The following is a 21,694-nucleotide window of genomic DNA, read 5'->3' on the forward strand; positions in this document are numbered from 1 at the left end:
GGAAATCGGGGACTAAGGACACCAAGCTAGCCCAGGACGAAGCAAGAAAACACGACAGTCTCAGTGTACAAGGCCATGGGAGAAAGTCTCTCCCTGGGAAATTTTACAGACTCCACAATCAAGTCCGAGTGCCTCTGCCTGGCAGTCAGCAGCCAGCCAATGCATCCAACATTGGCTCCCATGCCTCTCAAATCTCCACAGGGTCCATCTGCAAGCAGACGGTCACTCGTGGCTTTCTGCCATGAGGAAGCAGCTAAGATAAAGGCAGACACGGGTCCATGTCCCAGAATGGCATGACTCTGCTCTTGGAATACGCCCATTCACCCACGAGTCAACCCGCCTTAACAGAATCATTCCTGTCTCTGCTCACTAGGTCCCCCTTCCTTCCTGTGCACACAGACAGTATCAGCCAGCCTTTCAGAGGCTTAGAGAGCACGTATCTTTCTCATCTCTCTATTGCTCCCAAACACTCAGGGACTGAATCAGTATTTCACCATTTTATCATATCTTCAGCCCCAAACAGCTAGGCAAACTGTTTTATGGGCCTTTACCTTATTTTCCCAATTCACACACATTTTTAGAACCCCCATGAACATGAAGCAAAGTGCTACACACACAGGCGTTTTCACTACTATTTGATTTGAATCCATTCCTTTCCTTGCCCTAATGTACAAGAGGATACCCTCCCTTTGTAGGTACAAACCATGACATCCCACTGGACAGCTCAGACATTCATTTCAGTCTATAGATTGGAAATAGCAAAGTCAAGATGTCAACAGCCACACCCAACAGTGAACCTGGTCATCTTTCCCTTCCCAGCATCTCAAGAGACACAAGAGTGTATGGTTAAATTCAACACTGATTCCACACTTGTCGAACACAGGCAAAGGCTCCCTGGGTTCAAATTACACTGCCTTCTAGCTGCGTTCACTACCCTGGCTAAACTGTTCAAGCTTTCATCCTCTCCATGCCCTGCCAGGGAAGCAGTTATCTATCTCAAGAGCCATGCCAAGATAAGAAACAATGTACTGAGGGGCGCCTGGGTGGCTCAGTCGTTAAGCGTCTGCCTTCGGCTCAGGTCATGATCCCAGGGTCCTGGGATGGAGTCCCACATCGGGCTCCTTGCTCAGTGAGGAGCCTGCTTCTCCCTCTGCCTCTACTGCTCCCCTTGCTTGTGCTCTCTCTCTCTCTCTGACAAATAAATAAATAAAAATCTTTAAAAAAAAATAATGTATTGAAAACAACTTATCACTTTGGCCACTCATGTTGCTATCCTTATAATTTGTATCATTTATATACTATATATCTCTATATATTTATTTATTTATATATCTAGCATGCCCGGCCAAAAAACTTAAAAGGATCCAGCAACTGCCAAGATGAAGCAGCAACTCTAGGTTCTCTCATTTACTCCTTGCCCCTTTTGCTCACTGCTTTCCCCTCCCACATTCTTGCAGCCACATACTCTCAAATAGGCGAGCACAAATCTAACATCACAAGCGACAAAGAGCCCCATACCACGTGCAGGCTGTACTCACAAATGACTCAAACACAGAGTTTGGGAACAGAGGAAAAACAACCCTTGCAAACCCTTTCTGTTCCAAGGAGGGCTTCAGTTATAGGGAGAAAGACAACTGATTTGACCTTGCTTCTCACCCTTGAGCTTTCCCCGCTTGCCATCTGATTAGCTAGTGTCTGGAACTAATTAACAGGTGTGGCGAGAAAGAAAGAAGAAAACAAACCTTGGCAACTTTCTCCCAGGGAACTGATGGCTTTAGATTTACAACAGCTTCTCCAGGAAGGAACTAGAAGAGAACTCAGTGAGGTGGGTTCATTATTCAAAGAATGTCCACCTACCTATTCCGCCTTTAGAAGTACCCACCACCAAGTAAGTAAAGTCAAAAATGCATCCCCGATTACCTGGTTGCTTTCTTGGCTATAGATGATGCCAAAAATATTGACAAAATACCTGAGTGGACTGAGCCCCAAAGCCTTATAAAAGTCAGAATGAGAATGTCTGCGGGCTAGGCTCTGAGACTAAGAGAGCAAGAAGGAAACAGAAATATTTTCCCTCCATCAAAGACATTACTTCTCTGGAACTACTCGGAATCCTCCAGGAACTGTACAAATCACACAGTACCTTGCAAACATGCCTTCAGCGGTTGAAAGGTATAATTATATCCTGTTATCCAAGGTAATTTACCACGAGCTCCTGAAAGGTTTCTACAGCCAAAAGAAAATAATAATCTTTAAGTCCTTTGACTTTATTCTGGGCCACAGGAATAAAACACACTTACCCAGTAAGGCTTTTTTTCCTTATTTTTATTAACATACATATCATTTATTGAGTTTAAAATGCATTCTAGCATTTCATCAACGTTAGTTAGTCAGAAGTCAGAATACACACAGACTTGACCCTACCCCATATATCCCTATGTTGGCCAAGTGCGAAAGAATTAAGACAACTGTTCAAGTTAGCCTTCAGTCCTCGCTCACCTGGCCTTTTGCCTTTTCAGAATGAACCCGGAGTTCAACCCAGTGAGTGCAATTCACAAGAAGTGCAAAGCCAATTATCTATTAATAGAAGCCCGTGTTGTTCGGAAGAAGATTTCTGGCTTTGAAGTCAAGAGACTTGGATCCCCACCTTCAAAGGTATCTGATGCTGGGCAAGTATCTTAACTAAGCAGAATTTCTACTTGCACACCTGAGAAATGCAAGGATTTCGAATAGGGTGTGTCTGGCCCCTAGCGTGGCCCACCTGCTCATAGTAGGTGCTCAACCAACAGCAGTGAATGTTAGCCATGCCACACTATAAAAACACCTGGAGAAGGAGGAATAGCCAAATTTCCAGATATCCTCACTCTCCCTTGCAAGCAAAAATGGCTTGGGAGGGAGGTGTTCTTTCTAGAAATCAGGGCTTAGAGCAGAAAACACTATTCAGGAGTATAAAACTCCCAGACCGAGTCAAAGACCAAGAGGGAAGCAACTGACAGAGCAGCAGACACAGGTGATCACAGGAAACCTAAAAACGGAGGTGCCCTGATAATCTGGCAACAGAAACACTAAAGCTCTGTGTGGACAGAAAGGCCTGGAGGACCATGCTCCTTTACGAGTCACTCAAATCTGGCTATGCCAAAGAGAACAAGAAAGTCCTTGGAGAACTCCTTTTCTTGCCCTTTCCACGTGGGCATGCACAGCTGCTCTCCCCACCCCTCCCCTGGGTGTCCACGGCCAACTCAGGGTGCGTCCTGAGGACCTGCTAATGCTCCTTCAACACTCTAACTTGAGGACTTCAACATCCTTGTTTATCCCTCCTAAAAGAACTTAGAACTGAAAGCCAGATTCTTATCACCTGCACCAAACAAAGGGCATGTGTCCACCTTGTCAAACATTCCCTGTGAAGGAAGCATTCCCAACCAGACCCTGAAAAATAATTCAATAGGGATGGGTCTTCCCAGCCAACTAGCCACTTCCTTCCAGCATCAGCCACCCTTGCCCAAGTTCCTGACCTGCAGATGGGCACTGATACACAGGACCCAATGCTAGAAACCCTTTCTAGGCGGACCTGAGCTGTCCAAGAAAAGGGTGTTCCTCTCTCGCATTTTCCCCATCTCCCACTTCATAATTAAGTAGCAGGTTGGCAAGTTCAGAATATTTACTCTGCTTGGAAGAGCCTCCTATTTTCATATTCTGTTGGAGAAAGAAACCAAACATCTTAAGAGGAGTATGGACAGCTCTACACTCCATAGATGCACCTGCTCCAACTCACCGAATCCACAGCTGTGTTAACGCCTGGACCAATGCTGACAGCCTGCAGTCCAGCACGTGGATCTGCTATGAACTTGGCTATTAACTAGAGATGGGAACTTGGGCCTCAATAAAACCAAATACACAGGAGAACAAAAGCAAGGGCCCAGGGTGCTGCATGAGGAAACATTCCACAGCCTCCTCCCACCAGGCAGGAGCGAACAGGCACTGGGATGGATTAGCACTCTTGACAACCCCACAACCAGCTTGCAAGTCTGAAGATCTCCGAGGCCCATTCTGCCTTTCAAACTGCTGAGCACAAACTCAGTCAGAATGCTCAAGGTCTTTCACGCTGTCCTGCATGTCCAGGGCAGCAGAAGTTGGCGTTTTAAAAGCATGCAGGTCGGCTCTGCAACCCTCCACAGATCCCACAATGCATCATCAACTGGAACCAGAAGATGGAGAAACCAAAGCCAGGAACTCTGCCAAATGCCCACTCAGGAGCTAGTAAAATAACAATAATGGCTGTTATTTTCAAATGCTTACTATCTGCCAGGGCCTGTGTCAACTGCCTTACACCGCTTTCCTCATTTAGTCCTTCAACAACCTCACGGAGCAGGGACTGTTACCCCATTTCACAGATGGGCAGACAAGCCCACATGGCTGAATGACTTCAACTCACTATCCTGATACCCAGACTAGTGCCTGCTAGGGACAGCGCCTTCCAGGAGGCAAGCCCTTCCACCAATGACAGGAGTCTCCTGGCCCTATGTGTTAAAAAGATACGGTAGGGGAAGAGAGGTGATTTGTCACACCAGGGGCCAGCTGGGAAATGCTCTTCTGGAAGGCGAGATAAGCCTGGAAAGAGAACTCTAAACCCTTGCTACCAGATAAAACTACAATACAAAAGAGGAATGCAAGCCACATATGTAATTTTAAGTTTTATGGTAGTCACATCACATGAAACGGTAAAAAGAAACAGGCGATATAAATTTTAATAATACATTCCACTTAACCCAATATATTGAGAATATTATCATTTCAATAGACAATCAATGTAAAATTGTAATGAGCTATTTTACATACTTTTTCCATATGTCTTTGAAAACCAGTGTGCATTTTACACTTAAAGCACATCTCAGGGGCGCCTGGGTGGCTCAGTCGGTTAAGCATCCGCCTTCAGCTCAGATCACGATCCCAGGGTCCTGGGATCAAGTCCCGCGTCGGGATCCCTGGTCAGCGGGGAGTCGGCTTCTCCCTCTCCCTCCCCCGGCCGTCCCCCGTTCCTCCACTCATGCTCTCTCGCTTTCTCTCTCTCTCAAATAAATAAATAAAATCTTAAAAAAAAAAAAGCACATCTCAATTCAGACAAGCCACATTTTGGGTGTTCAATAGTTTTATGTAGCCAGTGGCTACTATAGCAGACAGAGGGGACCTTCAGGGAGAAAAATTCATATCCAGGGAACAAATACAGGATTACTTGACGTCCTCCAAGTACTTGGTGTATTACCAAATACCAAAGAGTTATCCGATGTCACTTCACAGAAGAATCCCTTTCACCTTCTATCCCTGCTGTCCAATTTTGGTAGCAAAAATAACCCTGATCAGGGGACCACACAAATTTTGAGAAACAAGCTACCTAAAGGCAACAATGAATTTATTCAGAGTAAATACAAGACACTTTACCAGATGTAAACAACAGGGGGAAAGAATCCATTTAGTCAGTCACACTTTTAAAGACTGCTGTCACCAAGCCCATACTTAACACTTACTTAAATAGCTAAGAATTCAGAAAGGTGTCACTTTGGAATACAAACAGTCCTACAGGAGCCTTAATCTGATGCAAAACCTCTGGGCTTTGAAGAAAGGAAAAATAAGCAACCAATTTTAAGTCCCTAAACCTGCATTAGTAAAGCTCACCAGTTAGCCTATGATGTAACCACCACCAAGAGATTGGATTTTTTTCCCCTTGAATAAATGAACGTGAGTCAAATCAATGTCATGGATCAGGAAGCCTTTGCACATGATACCTGCTATTGATACCTGCTCTTTCAGGTCAATTGCAAAATAGCTCCATGGCTTAAAAATCGCCCCTATAGCAGCAAGACTATAAAAGCCCCTTGGAAATGCTTTTCCTTATGCTATCTTCTAAGGCTGGCTAAATGTCTCAGAATAGCAGCGATGGCACAAAAGTCCTCTCCAGGCCAACTCTTGACAAAGAATTTCAAGACCCAGTTCAGGTGTCAGCAGGAAAGAGCTTGGGGATCAATAAGCAATGTCTGTCAAGGCTAGGGCAATGAGGACCTTCACCTCAAATGCCAATTTCTAATTCCTGTGTAGAAAAACTGCAAAATAACACCGGGGCAAGAAGGAGACAAACACACACGAACACACACATGCTATAGACTTCCACAGACTATTTCCATCTGTGTGTGTACCAGGTAAGACGGGCTCCACGTTAACAGACATATATACATCCTACCCACATAGATAATTTCGGTTATGAGATGCCAAGGGTAACTGTAAACCTGTTCCTTCAAGCTGGGGGCATACAGGGCAAATGGAAACCTAATAGCCATCTTTGGTAAATCTCTGTCAATAGAAAATGTTCCCGAGTAGCACATGCACCTTAATTTATCCACCACCTACTCTGTTAGCAGCAAAGGAACATGACACCATCTAGAAAGCCAAGTTCAAATTCTGATTCGGCCGTTTCATTAACTGTGGGATCTCCGCTCTCCCTGAGGGCCATCTCTCTCACCTCTTCATGGGGTGGCAGGGCATTAACTAAGAACCTATTTATGCAAGCATTTCTTATAGATTTTATTAAAAACAGCTAGGCACCATTTATAATGCCCTGTGTACTTAATGCTTTTCTGGTGCTTTGCACTCACAGTCTCACTGCATCCTCAAAAGGACTCTAGAAGGTTCAACGCTTATTTATTTTACAGATGAGAAAACTAATTTAAGTCACTGGCCCAGGTAAGTAAAGCAGAAAGCCAGGATTCGCGAAGTTGGGCCAGTTACTTAAGTTGATGGACAGACCTGTGCAATTCAAAGCCCATGAGCTTGCCAGTGGCCTATTTCACCAGAATCCACCTGTCTCAAGTCTCATTTCCTCAAAACTGTTAAAGGTCCCAAGGCACGTTAAGAATTATTTCTTCAGGGGCGCCTGGGTGGCTCAGATGGTTAGGCGTCTGCCTTCGGCTCGGGTCATGATCTCCAGGTCCTGGGATAGAGCCCCATGTCGGGCTCCCAGCTCGGTGGGGAGTCTGCTTCTCCCTCTCTCCTCTCCCCTTGTTTGTGCTCTCTCGTCTCTCCCTCTCTCAAATGAATAAAAAAAAACTTAAAAAAAAATTATTTCTGCAGACTCCTTTGTTTCTCTGGCCAGAGTGCTTACCATTTCCCCCCACATTCTCCAGAAATCAGTTTTTCCTCCACTTGGCATCCGAGTGAAGGCAGAAACCTCAAGAACCAGCAGCTCCCCTTTGCCTCGGTCACTGAGAAGCTTCTCTTTTCAAAAGCACATCCTAAAAAAAGGTCCCGAAAGAACTCTTAATGCCAGTGTTTACCCACCCTCTATCACAAGAAATAATTTCAGCAGCTTCTGCACAAGCTGATCAGTCAAGAAAATGAGGGGCTGATGCCTAAAACTGTCAAGTGATTGTCCTTACCCTCCACACGGCCTTTGCACACATGTAAGCAGAGAAAATGACTAGTTTGAGAAAACAAATGGATGGAAGAATAAAATAGGGTGGGCGTCGACTAGCAATGTGTTCTAGAAAACTCAGCTTCTGTCTAGCCAACATTTGGAACCACCATGCTGCACCAGTGAGTCTCTGTCTCATCAAGGTCATTCGACAAGGTTGTCAACCAATACTTTTCAAGCAAGCAAAATGATCAGTTCAGGCAAGCCCTTTTCCTAGACCAACCCGCCCAAAGCCATTACCAGGCAATAGATCAACATTCATCTTCAGGCTCTATGGTCAGCTCAAGCAAGCTCTGCTGTCCTCTAGATACCTCATGTCACTAGGACTAGAACAACTGAAGCAGAAATGAGGTTGCCTACTCCTCTGGAATCAACCCTTTAACACCTAGGGTACTACGGATGGAAATGAATACCAGTTCATCAGAATGCAGCCTAAGTTATTCCACAGAGAAGGAAAAAAAAAAAGTTTGTGACCATCAAAACATAACCCTGCTGCCCCTTAAGACATTCGACTCTAATTAGAATTTATTTTGTTTCCAGCAAAAGATACCTCGGTGGCGAGCAACAGAAGGTGCAAATTTAGCTTCTCTCTCTTTAAAAGATGGGACTTCAAACACCATGACAATATATACACTCTGAATTCTTTTAAGGAAGAAGCTAACCTTGGATGTCGTATCTCTAATGATGATACAATTTACAAATGTGAGATTTCTGGAAACCATACACAATGATATCAATGTCTTATAAAATGTTCTCTTAAGTGTTTTAGGGAGCATTCATTCTATCAGTCCTCAAATATGACTAACACCACCTAGATACTGAAGACAGAGCAGACGGAAGGAGGAATGACATCCTGGTCTCAAAGAGCGAACAGCCTACGTAGGCTCTGAATCATATATGAGGAATTCATGTGAATATGCCATATACTAGAATGGCCACTTAAGGAAATGTGCTGGAAGGAGGGCAAAGAAATCAAATCCTCCATCTGTCTATGCCAAAAGCTGGCCATTTACTTCATTCAAAGTCTAGGTTCTCCTATGTTGTTGGAAAAATTAAAGTGGGATATTTCTATCATATATTAATCCATGCATGGGTATCATACGCAAAAAAAAAATTATGGCTCAAGGACGTTATGTGAAAAACATCTTTGGCAAGGGACCCACTAAAACGACATCTGCACTATTAATGGACTCGGATCCTTCTATATTGGTCACCATCCTCTTTAACCACCTCTACTCTCCACCACCATCATCCCCTTCCTGGATAGTTGGGTAACAAGAAAGTGACCAAGACAGCTAGTTCTTAAATGATACATTTTTTAAACAACTTTTTTTAAAAATTGAATAAGCCAACAGCAATTTAGATCAGCAAGAGAAGTCACCATGTTACTGTAAAATACCCAAGCAGCAGGCCACTTACAGAGCAAAAAAAGGACACAACCAGCAGAGCTGAGCTCCAGCTTTCATTGGCCAGACTGATAGGAACGAAGTCATTCCATCAGCCAGGGATGGTCTTCCTTGCAGTAACACAGATGCATACATCTACATTTACATACAACCAATCCAGAGAAGACAAAACCTCAAACAGACAGTAACAAAAAAATCTTTCCCTCAAGCAGAAACAGAAATCTCCCACAGGCAGATGGCAAACACCTCCAGGGACCAGCTGAGTGTTGTAAATAACCTCTGCGGGCCAGGTGAGCGCCCCATCTCAGAGGGCAGCCATTACTGAATTCAAGCTTACTGCTGTTGCCAAGCAAGGACACAGGCCCTAGGTTGCAATACCTTCCCATTTTTCAGGAGTAACCCAGACTTCTATGGGAAGCCACCATGAAGACAGGAGTTTTGGTCACCACTATCCCCACCCCCCAGGGCCTAGAACAGCACCTGGCACACTGTAAGTTCTCAGGATACACTTTTTGATGGCATAAATGCAAAAAGGCCCAATTTTTTAATTTCATTTTTTTTCTTTTCAACACACTATGGCCAAAACAGTATGGCCAGATGCCCCCTGCAGAACTCCAGATAACCCGAATGACTGGCCTGTCTCCGTTTCTCTTTTCCAGAGTAAGATCCAGAACCAACTTTGTGTTCTCTTTTTAAGACAAAGAATCCTGCCCCCCCACCGACCCAACCCCAATCACAAATCATGTTCATTTTAAAGGCCATACATAACTTGATTGGCATGAACAAGCCTCCATTTTTTTCCCTGAACTCCTGGAGAAATAAGGTTTAATGTTTAAAAAAAAAAAAAAAAACAGTTTATAGGCATTCCATTAACCAAGATCCACTCACCACCTTGTTTGCTACTCCCTCGGGATACTCTGTCACAAGGTTAGCAACATAATCAAAGGGTTCATAGACAGAGCCTTAGGAAGCGAGCTCTCAGAGGAAAGTTAAGCAGTACATCTCAGAAATCACAGCATCATATGCAGTGAGCATTTGACTTGCATACTACAGAAGGCCACGACCTCCCCAACTGCCCAGCCTGGCATCAACAATCCCTAAAATTTCAGACAAATCTCAGAAGCCATTTAGTTAAGGGTGTGTTGGGGGGAAAAACCCCAAAGAAACAGAGGGTGTTGCCTAGATCCCACAGCTGGCTTGGCTGGCTCCCGTGGCTAGTTCTAAACTGCAGAGGAAAAATCCAGAACCTAAATCATCTCTTGCCCCCAGGTATAACTCCCTCGGACCTTCTCCTGCAGTCAAAAAAGGAAACAACCAGGATAGCTGAGCTCCAGAGCCTGCAGCCCACACTTAAATGATATATGGGAGAGTAATAATACCACAGTGTTAGAACATAACCTTATTTGATGCCCCAAACAAAAGTTCTCAAATTATAGACTATACTGGATCACTCTGAAGAGGAATCAAAAAAACTTACCGCCAACAAACTCCCTCTGTCCACAGTTATTATCACCTTATTGAGAAGCTAAAGTAATTTGCTGAAAGCTCATCTCTTCAATGAAACCAAATAAAGTCCTATACTAATTGCATTATTTCCTTATTTATGTGTGGCAAATACAGGAAGACACCTTTACTTCACCCAGTGTTTATGGTCCTCGCTTATATGGGAAAATAAGGAGGGCAAAATACACCAGGCTGGGTCTGTCTCTTAATTGGCCTTCCTATGTAATTTGGAGAAACAGTTTTCAAACAAACACAACCAGTCTGAAATTCAAAATTATCCTGACAGATGATTAAGAGAGACATATTCTAGCCACCCCCCACTTACTACAGGGTGATACCCTGGATAAATGACAACTTCGCTCAGCTTTAGTTACTTCATCCTAAAGCAAATATATTCAGTTTCTACTTCCAGGTAGATCAAAGGTACATAAAAAGCTTAGGCACAGGGGCACCTGGGCGGCTCAGGTCAAGATTCCAGGGTCCTGGGATCAAGTCCCACATCGGGCTCCCTCAGCAGGGAGTCTGCTTCTCCCTCTGCCTATCCCCCTGCTCATGCTCTCTCCCTCTCTCTCTCAAATAAATAAATAAAATCTTTAAAAAAAAAAGCTTAGGCACAGTGCCTGGATAATGGCAAGCACTTGGTGAGTGTGAGCTAGTATAACCATTGTTCCCATTTTATAGATTAAAAAACTGAGGCCCATTTGCCCAAGGAAACACTGCTGTAATAGAACAAGAATTTCAGCCTAAGCCTCTGGGGTCCTAGAGTGGTTCCTGAAGAAGAGATATATCTATCTCAACCTCCCAGACCACCAACACCACTCAGCCCCACTTCCACAAGATGTTGGGTAATTTGCCCAAGGCAGCCCAACTACCAAGTACCACAGCCAAGAGCACAGGTAGCTCTCGGCCTCCACACTTGCTGAATGGAAACACTTCAGGAAAAGTGAATTAAAAAAAAAAAAAAGTGGAAAAGAAATCATTTATAAATAACAATTGCTTTGTAAATAAATCCAATGTGTGACTAACTCTACCCTTGCAAAAAGTCAATGACATTTCCTCACTGATCTGGCCTGTGCTTTCATATTTGGTATATTATTTATGGCTGTGTCCTCTATCCAAACTATTCCAAATTGATGCATTTATCTGATTTAAGTGTACTGTGGAGTTTACAAGGCTGCAGTGTGGTTAAGAATTCAACTACCTCTTGGATCATACAACCAGTGTGAATTCCTCAAAAGTATACCCATTGCAATATCAATCCACAAACCTGTTTCGCTCTCCTCGTTTAGAAAAATACTATCGCAGACCCAAAAATAAGATCAGTTGTCCTATTTTCTTACATGGAAGTGTTACATATTCCATGAACTATGCTTTCATTTCTTCTTTTTTAGTTGCTAGATTTTAGCAGCCAACTGTGTCACTTTGCCACAAGCCCCAAAATAGCTAAGTCGAGTGGCTGAAAATCGCATTTTGTTGTTTGGCCAGAAAACCATCATGCTGATTTCAGTCTGCAATAAATTGATTCGAGGGCAGAAGCTATGCACGGTGTGGGGCTCTCTCCTGCATGCTCTGCAAGCCTGAAGCCATGAAGACATGGAGACAGGGACGTGCCTGTGTTCCAAGGGCCATACAAGTACAAAATAAAAGCAACACCCAAATGGTACGGTTTGCTCCCCAACAGCAGCACAAAATTAAGAGCCAGAAATTACAGTAACAGGCACACTCATCCTCCTGGGTTACAACACAGTCCAGAAGGCCTGAGAAGAATCAGCATCCCAGGGTGCAGGACCACGCAGCTCCTTCTACAAAGGATAACACCTTGGAGGTTCACGTGGCACCTTTTAAACCTGAGGAAAACATTTTTCCCATTTAAAGTTGGGGACATGGAGACCCTCCTTTGCGATGTGAGCGAGGAGGTCTCTCAGACTTTGTTGAGGCTTTCTCATTTAAACCTCAAAAACTAACCATTTCACTATTTTCACATGGGATATCCTCCTGCTAGTCCTTCTAACTCCTGGCCCTCAACAGCAAAACCAGGTCCAAAACCCATTGCGCAAGTTTATGTAAATACTTCTTAAATGTTTTTGTTTTTACATACAGTTGTCCTTTTCGGCTCTAGTCTCCTCTTCCCGTACACTCCTCTTCAAATCTCTTTAGTACACGTAAAATAAAAATGGCTAATGTACTGAGCACTTACTGTTGACCATGCAAAGTTCTCAGTCCTTTAGCATGCAATCTTGCTCAAGCCCCGCAAAGACCTTAGGAGTCGGGGTACTATCGCTGTGCCACTTCACAGAGAAAGAGGAAAAAAAGACAGGCACAGAGAAGTTAAGTAACTTGTCTAAGGCAGCACAGCTGCCCGCAAGACCATAATATTACATACTTCAATATATTCAGTACAATTCTCCATAGCTACCTGGCTTAAAAACAAAAACAGAAAGTATTAACAAGTTTCAGGCTCCTACAAGACTTTTCCTTGCAGTGACCCTCAAAAGAAACAAAGTTCTCCCTCAATGTGAAAGTTGCCTCCCACACCCAGTACAGCAGGAACACCACCCAATTCAGCTAGAGGGGCTTCAAAAAGAGAAGCCGGCCACATCTCCAACCTGGTCCAGTCATTCCTCCATGTAACCCTAAAAGCACTTTTTTACAATGTTTTTGAAAAGAAGCTTACCAAGCACTATATTCATAAAATCTTTGAACCTGTAGAGGCCTGGCAAGCCATCTCATATATATTTTTTCCTGTCAAAACACCAAAGATTCTGCTACGAACGATACCAGGTAAAATGGCCCCTCCAAGTACAGGTGTCCCTATAGAAGCACACAGTGGCACAGGGAGCCCTCTAGCTACTTCAAGCAATCTTACACAGCTCTCTTACAAACCTCCCATCCTCTTCAGAATGGGAGCAAGCCACAAACGTATCTGTTATAGATCTCAATCATCAGTCCTCAAAATGAAACTCACCTACATTACTTCCAGATTTATTTTTTTTTAAAGAGACATTAACAATTCCATGGTCTTGGAAACTGGAGACAAAGAGGAATTGTAGGAAAAAGCAGGGAGGTAAACAAAGGGTTTTTAAAACACATGTCCTTTTTGGATTTTTTTTTTTTTTTTTTTGGTTACAATTCCTCATAAACACAACCCTGCCCTCTGGAACCCCCCCAAAAAAGTCAAAACAAAGACACAGATAACACTTTACCTTACAAATGTGCCTCTGATCTTTTAAGTGCACAGAAAATCGCCATAGTCCGGCATTCAGTTCTTTACAAGCAAGATGGTCATTCCCATTTCTCAGGCAGGGAATCCAAAGTACCTGATCTTTTCATCGTTTGCAAATACTTAGTGAGGACTTAATGGGTGCCCAAGCAACCTCATTCGGGGACAAACTCCATAAGCAACTCCCACTGCCTGTTGGGGGCAGGCTCTTCTCAACTGAACATCTCTTTTCTTTCCACGAAGCCCTATACAGTACTTAGTAGCTTTGCCTAAAATGACCTCTGCTAGGAGCCAGGCACACCTCCTTGGCCTCCCTCATATTATTAGATATACAGGCCTTTTATTCTCCACACATACAGCCAAAAATGTAGTTTCAGTGATTACCACTTATCGCCTGATAGTGGTCAACCTGTACCAAAGCACATCAAGGGCTTATTGGGGAGGGAAGGGGGTAGAGAATCAAGAATTTCTGAGATAACTTCAGATAACTTCGGAAGTTTTGCTTTATGAAATGTGGCCACATGAAGATACGCCCCAGGATGAAAATGTTAATCATAATTTTTATATTCTTGCAATTCAGAATGTACACCCATCTTATAAGCTTTACCTGCTTAGAAATACCACTGCATTATCCTGCATGCTATGCAAATAAAATATTGAATGGAAATTCAGATAAAAAAAACATAAAAGGAAAGAGGTGAAGCAACAAAGCATTAGCAACATTTGCTGTCTTCACCTAGGTAAGGTTAATGGTTAAGTGTCCAGACTGTCCTTTTAGTTAAGAAGTTTCCAGAAAAACAAGGGAGGGAGGAAGATGGGGGGGTGGTCTGAATTAACAACTGCTATGGGGCATTTTTAATGATCTTACATGAACGGCAGAAGTCCATTCCAACTGGTACACCAATATATAACTGATTATACCACATTAACTTGGGAGTTTTTCAGAACACAAAGATGAACGTGAAAGGGGTTTTGTTTTGTTTTACTATCCCTGCACTGCTTCATGTAAACGATATAATCTTTTACTCGGTGAAAACAAGTCCATAATTAAGGGGAGATGCTTCACTATTGGATAGATCTTTTTCTCTTTTCAGCCAACCTTTCCTTAACCTTTCTGCCTCCAGCAACAGCAACTTCCCATTTCTAAAGAGTCCTGATAGGTGTATTTGTATTAATGTTCTAACTTCATCAGCTCTGTAAGAGGAACACTGTTTAGACGGAAACATGAAAAGACTGTATACCACAAAGGGACGAAGCTTCAAGACTGGACAAAGATTCTTCATGTTGGAACAGAATATCTCACGTGGGGGTTAGGGTGTGGGGGGACATGCATGATTTCTCACTCCATCCCTAAAGAGTAAGACTGCTGGTTTTCGAACATTACTTTTGCATTTTTCTAAGAAGGCCATATAGAATGTCCATCAGGAATAAGCATGTACATGCAAATGCACCAAGAGACGCTGGAGAGAGATTCACCAGACATCAATCATGGATCCTCTGATTCTGACACATCCAAAGTACACAGCAAAGCTTATCCATCTGAAGTGTTTCCAATGTCAGCCTCCTAGATGTAATGTAATTATGGTACAAACATACCAGAATCAAAGAGAACGGTTTCACTGAGGATGGAAAGAAGAAATCAATTAAAAAAAAATTTTTTTTACGTTTCTGCTGAATAGCTTACAAATGTAAAATACATAAAATGTTAACCCTCTCAAGTGCCGTATTTTATATCCTGTTGCCGGCACTTAGACTCCCAATGATTAGATACATATGCCAAATGCTTAAAAGAAGTATGCATAAGATTTGCTTTAAACTAAGCAGGTGTTAGGGAGGGTGGCGGTGGACAGAAAAGGTTGAGCTCATAACTGCTGTAAGTGGGTAGGGGGATCCATAGGGATCCATTATATTTTCCTATTTTCATAAATCTTTCTGTAAGAGTATTTTTTTAAAAGATGTAGGAAAAGAATGGTACTATGCACTGAAATATGTTTGCTAACACTTCTGCTCTGAAAAGTGGAAATACCACTCTAAACACTAACCGAGATGCGGGTCCCACACCTGCCATATACTGTACTGTTGTTGGGAGACTAAAAGCCACTGTTTCCGACTAGCTGGGGAAAGATCCACGGCAGGGCTGTTTCCAAAACCCTCCCAAATTACAGATATCCTGTATCCTGAACAAGAGTTGAGAACAAATCTAACTTCGGTCATCCCGAGAGAAAACAAACAAAATAACGAGGGATTTGGGGTAAGACCTCACAAGGAGGACCCTAATCCAACACCAGAAGCATCTTTATCCGTCGTGCCAACCAGATAAAGGCTTCCGAGGTTACAGAGGGCAAGAAGGGGGGGTCCCAAAGCCAACGCAGGCCCCCACCGGGTTCCGAGCGGGCCAGGAGCAGCAGAGCCCAGCGGAGGCCGCCTCCTCGCTCCAGGGCGCACCCGCAGCTCCCGAGCCTCGGAACCCGGCCGCGTGCGCCGGGTCCCCGCTCCCACCGCCGCCCCACCGCACCCAGAAGGCCGAGCCGGACCAGTGGAGGTGGTAGGAGCCCAACCAGTGGCTCAGGGGCGCCCCCTGAGGTCCAGCGGCGTCGCGGCACCTTGGAAAAACGGAAAGCCGGCTCTGACATTTTTAACTTTGCCTGGTTCCAAAGGCTGCTCGCTGTGCCCTCTCCGGAGGCACTTTTCCGAACCACAGACCCTCTTCCCCGTGCCTCACACCACTGCCCCTTCCCTTTCCGACACCCTTAGGCTCCGAGGCGAGGGAATGTGCTATTTACCTCGCAGCGTGGGCACGAAAAGAAAATGTGGAAGATGAAAACTGTCCAAGCCCCACGAAGGCGGTATCACTGGAGGTCCCATTTTGGATTTCAAGCTTCCTGAGACATCAGGGAAAAGAAAACCACGGCCAACCCACTGGCTGCATACCCGAGCTAAGGATAACGCCAGACATGGAATTAGAAATTCCTCTTATTTCGCAAGGCTGCTCTCCTGCTGCCTCCCCCTGCCCCCATTAAAGCGTGACCCTTACAAAGCTCGACCCCACTGTGCACCTGAGCCCACTCAGCCGGCAAGTCCACGGCAAAGAAAGTCTAGAAGGAGCAACAGTCTTTTAAGGGACAGAGGGCATTTTTTAAAAGGGAAATGTCCACGCCGCCCCCAGCCCCGTGGAAGCAGGACCCTGGTAGGCAAACCGCAGGCCTCAGGGTTAGTGTGGGCACACGTCCTCGCTAGCCATCCGAGCTGGGTTCCTGGGCAGTGGCAGGAGCTCCCTGCGGCTCCGAGGGCAGGAGGATGCGCAGAGGGGAAAGGGGGTGCCGTAGAAAAGACTGTGCTTTGCCTCTCTGCTCGAGGCCACCCCTGTGCCTGCAAAAGGGACACTCGCTGCCACTCCCCAAGCAGGTCCCCGAGGGCAGCGAGAGCGCCCGCGCCCTGTTGCAGGGCGCACGATGGAGCTGGGGGGCCCGCTGCACCAAAACCTTGCGCTCAGGCCGCTCGGGGACAGGCGGCTGTGACCAGAGAGAGCAGAAACATCAGGGCACGTTCCTTTTTTTTCGTTCAGATAACCCCCACCTCTGGGTAGCCAAGAGTTAATGGATGAGAGGGCAGAAAAACTGGGGAGTTCTCTATCCCTAGGACAACGAGATGAAAAAGCGAATCACCCCCTTCTTCCCACCCGTTCCCCAGGCTAGGGCAGAGGACGTGGCCTCCACTCCAGGGGAGGGTGCTGGACAGACTCAAAGGAGCTCAGAGGTGTAGGTGTAGGTGTAGGTGTAGCTGTAGCGGGGGGGGGGGGGGGGGGGGGACGAGGGAGGGGGGCGGCTGGTCTCTGCCCTTCCGGAGGGGAGAGGAAAGAGGGTCGGCCAGTGGAGGGCTGGTAGTGGAGGGTCGCCGAGCCGCACACCGCTACGTGCGGTGATGTATTATCGTCACCAATGGCCAATACCGTTCCCATCTTAACCCGGCCATAAAGGACCGGGTCTAGGTCGGCCAGCCACGAACAGCCTGTAAAAGGGCAAAGATGAAGGTAGGGAGGGCATGCGAGACGAGAAAAAAATCCGCCCCGGCGCGAACAGCAACCCAGCCGCCGACCACCCCCGCCCCCAGCGCCCCTACTGGAGCAACCCCGCGGAGCAGAGTTGCAGGGTAAAAGGGGCCGCGGGCCGGAGCTGGGGGAGCCACGATCTCCCTAAACCGCCTGCTCCCAGCTCCGCCCGGCCCCCGCGCCCGTGAAGGCTGCCTCGCTCCAGCACCGAAGGGCAGCCCCGCGTCCCAGCCCCGAGCGGGGGTCGTCCCTCGCCCCGGACACGAGTACGCAGGCTGCTCCCAACATCCCAATCCTCCACGGTCAGCCTCCAGCTTCCAACCTCTTAACACCCTCTCCAAATGGTCGGGAAGCAGCAAAGCAAGTCCCCCTTCCTTCCGAGCTCCTTCAATCCTGTCGGGGGCGAGAGGCGCACCCTGGGCCCCCCAAATCTAGAACCATCCTCCCCTGGCCCCAGTCTCTTCAACCGCCCCAGAGCTCTGGCTCTCCCGAACGGTGACGGATCAGCAAAGCGAGCTTTTCTTCCTACTCGGGCTCCCCCAGACCCCCCCAAAACCTGAGCGAGAGCAGACCCTTACGGCCCCTGTCCCCCTTTCCCGGCCAGCCCCTGCTTCCACCCACACCAACCATCAGCCTCTCTAAACGCCGCCAGAACCAGCGGAGCGGATCCCTCTCTCCTCCCCGTCTGCCCGGCCCCCCTTCACCCTCTCTGGGGTCCCCGGGACGGGCGCCCGAGCTCCGTGCCGCGGAGACAACTCCGCATCCCCCGCGCGCGCCGGCCAGGGCCGGGTCCCCTCAGCGGCCGGCACTCACCGGGGAAGCACACGACATAATGGAGCACGGAACTGGTGATTTTCAGGAACAAAATCCACCAACACGGTTCCAGTAACCTCCGCATGTCCGAAAACGCACATCGAAAAGAAGAAGGCAGGGGGGTAAACTTGTTGAATAAGTTCTTGTCTCCGTGTGAGCCTCCGCTAAACCCTGGCTCTTCCCCTGCTCGCCCGCTCTACGGGCCCCCCGCGCTCGGCGGCCCGAGTCCCCCTGGAATCCGGGAAGCCGCCGAGCGCCCCCCGGAAAAATCTCAAAAAGTGACCGGGAACGCGGAGCCACGCTGGGGACGATCCTCGGTGGAGAAGGGCTGCTTTCCGTTCAAAAAAGAGCAAGCCGAGCGAGCAGGGCGAGGAATCGGCGGGCGGCGACGATGCCCGGGGCCCGGGGCAGGCAGGGACCGCAAGCGGCGGCGGCGAGCAGCCGAAGATCCCCAACTTGAGTCGGCGGCGCAGCGCAGCCCGAGAGCCGGCGGGCGGCGGTGGGGCTGAGCGCGGCGCGGCGTCTTCGGGCTTCAAGCAGGCAGCTCCTTCCAGGGCCCGGGGAAGGAAGGAGGCATGTTTGCGAGCGGGGAAGGGGAGGGGAGAGGCGGGGGGAGCGAAGAGCCCCCCCAAAATAGAAACGGCCGGAGGAAACGGAGGAAAACACAAAGGATCTCAGAGGGGCGCTGGGGCGAGGGCGCCTTCAGTCCATGCTCCTGAAAGTTGTGGCTCCAGCGCAGGCTGGGGAGGAACGAGGAGCGCGGGGCTGGAAACTGGCCATGCCTCCATACAGGAAGTAACATGTGAGCATGGATCCTGGCAGAGACTTTAAAGCCGGCGAGCGAGCGAGCGAGCGAGCAGGGGGCGCGCGGCGGCGCGCGAGCAGGGGCGCGCGGCGGGCACGGGGGCGCGCCGCCGGGGCTGCGGGCCGCGGGAGCGCGCTCACCGCGCTCTTAAAGCAGCCGCGCTCGGCTCCAGCCTCCGAGGGGTCTCAAAGCCGGCTTCTCCCCGCGCGTGGCCCGCGAGATTGCGGGCTCGGCTGAGGCAGTTTGAGGGCTGGGGACGGCTCTGGCCGGGTCTCGGAGAGAGGAAGGAGGGCGGCCGCCTTCTGGAACTGGCGAGTCTTTACCAGATTCCAGTTCTGCTAGCCCTTCAAGACGCAGAGCTTTGCGCGGGCTTGACGAAAGGTCTCTCCTCCGTCCGCGTTGCTCGCTTCCCCTGTGGGGAAGGGGGGGCTTGGTTCGGGTCTAAGGAGAGGAGGGGGACGGCCGGCTGCCTTTCTTTTTTGAACGAGGGTGTTTCCTGTTCGGCTGCCAGTGCTTCTAGCAGCGCCGCAGCGGGGCGCGCCCTGCTCAGTCCCGGCTCGCACCCCCAGCCCGGCACATTCCCCCGCCTGGAAACAAAGCCGAGAGGCCTGTACACTCGGGCGGCGTTGGGATTTAATTTTTTTTTTCTTTCTTTCAGGCTTCCATTGGCCGAGTCGGCGGCTGGGGACGGGGGGTGGGGAGGGATATCGATCCTAGGCTTGCAAAATCCAGCCCTTCCGATCCCCACACCCTCTTTCCCCTCGCCACGAAGGATCGGTGGAGTTTTTCCAACTCGCAGCTCCGCGGGAGGAGGGAAGGTTCCCGCGCTCCGGCTGGGTGGTGGGGAGAGCGCAGGAAGTGTGCCTCTCACCCCCGGCTGGGTGAAAGCAGCGCCGCGGGGCAGGACCGATTTCCTGGCAGCTACCCCGGGAGCGGCTGTCTCTTTAGCAATCCGGGAGAGGCGTCCGGGGGAAAGGGGAGGACTGGGCTTATCTGTAATGAGTTTTGTCTCTTGACTCTCGGTGAGAAGATCTTTATCGCTCAGACTTCTGAGCGCCCTATTTTCTCTTCTTAACGCGGGTGCTAAAAGTGGGGGAGGCGGGCTTTTGATTAAACGTGTAATTGAGCCAAGGTAATTTGCCATTTGTAATTTTTGCCTAATTTTTCTGCCTCTGTTTAAAAGCCATTCTGACATGTTTTCAACGTGCCCCTGCTGTTTCATCCCACCACGCAGGGTCCCCCACCCACCCACCCAAACATCCCCAACCGGATGCTAGGTTTTCAAATAATGTACAGATGTTCGGAGATCCTCCTGCAAGATGTGATTAGGAAGCAGTTTCACACCCACACTTCCAAAAGAAAAACCTTTGAAAAGTTACGTTTGGGATTACAAACTAATAAAAGCCAGGAAGTTCCCGGGGAGGGCCCGCGCTCTATCTTTAGCTGAACAGGGGTGAACACCCACCCTCAGTGCGGGTAATGAGTTTGTTTGCTTTGGGATTTAGTCCTTCCTGGTTTTGTTGGAATCCTGACTCCCCCATAAAAGCTTGAAGGTCAGTTTTCTTGGGAGTGTCGTATTTAAGGGATATCCCTTTGTCAGTAGGAGCTTTGAGAGAGGTTAAAATGACCCCTGCGTGTCTGGCTACCTTACTAAAGAGTGACTGATAAAATCCGTGTAATTTGAATCAGAACAGAACACACCTCCTGGACAGACATCCCCAGGTGAATTTCCTCCTTTGCAAAATGTACATAATAAAAACTGCCATTTGTGGAATGCCTCCTACCTCCCAGGCACTGTGCTGACTTCTTTGCACAAAGTGTTCATTCAACAAATTGAGCGCTGAGCTGTGCAGGGCATAGTAGGAACACACTCATGAAGAAAAAAGGCAAGGCCTGTGACCTTTGTGGAGCTTACCTGCCAAAGTACAGGATACATTCTTTCACGGAATCCTTACAAGAGTTCTGCCAGCGGTGGGGATTATTTTTTTCCCTCATGTATGGACAAAGAAACAGGCTCAGAGAAGAATAATGGATCCCCAGCTAGTGAGTAGTAAAGTCGGGATTCTGAGGCCTGTCTGCCTTCATAGCTTGGCAAAGGCAAAGAAATGTTGGTTTGGGGAGACACTGAAATGTGAGTGGGAGAAGTGGCTTAGGAGTGGGGGAAAGTTCACATGGGTTTGGAGAGTAAATTACCACTACCCTTATGGTAGAGGATGCCCCACACTAAAAATTAATGTTGAATTAGATCCAGGCTGGTGACTGTCTTGGGGCCCTGGGTTGAAGTTTTGGAAAACACCCTCCCACAACCCAGGCCTTACCAGGCCTCTTAATAAAAATAGAAGTTTAAATGAATACCAAACAGGATGCCTTTTCATTCACTCTATGATCAATTACAGAACAGCTCATACATACCATATATACAACTGTATCAAGTGCTGGGAGC

The 21,694-nt window shown here is 47.6% G+C and overlaps 1 protein-coding gene across 2 annotated transcripts in view; it reads right to left on the bottom strand.

Annotated features, from left to right (window-relative positions):
* The window catches only part of PTPRG (protein tyrosine phosphatase receptor type G), a 696,389-nt gene extending 677,843 nt beyond the window's left edge, over positions 1-18,546 (bottom strand). The window contains exon 1 of one of the 2 annotated variants that reach the window (XM_028110376.2): positions 18,447-18,546. In XM_028110376.2, coding sequence (XP_027966177.1) covers positions 18,447-18,531 — 85 coding nt within the window. In that variant the 5' untranslated portion in view covers positions 18,532-18,546. The remainder of the gene's footprint in view (positions 1-18,446) is intronic. The other variant, XM_088021953.1, reaches the window with a different exon arrangement.
* Positions 18,547-21,694: the final 3,148 nt, after the last annotated feature.

The sequence above is a fragment of the Eumetopias jubatus genome, unplaced genomic scaffold (genome assembly GCF_037043125.1).
Source record: "Eumetopias jubatus isolate StellerSeaLion01/CBP00866 unplaced genomic scaffold, mEumJub1_p1.0 scaffold_1, whole genome shotgun sequence".
NCBI lineage: Eukaryota > Metazoa > Chordata > Mammalia > Carnivora > Otariidae > Eumetopias > Eumetopias jubatus.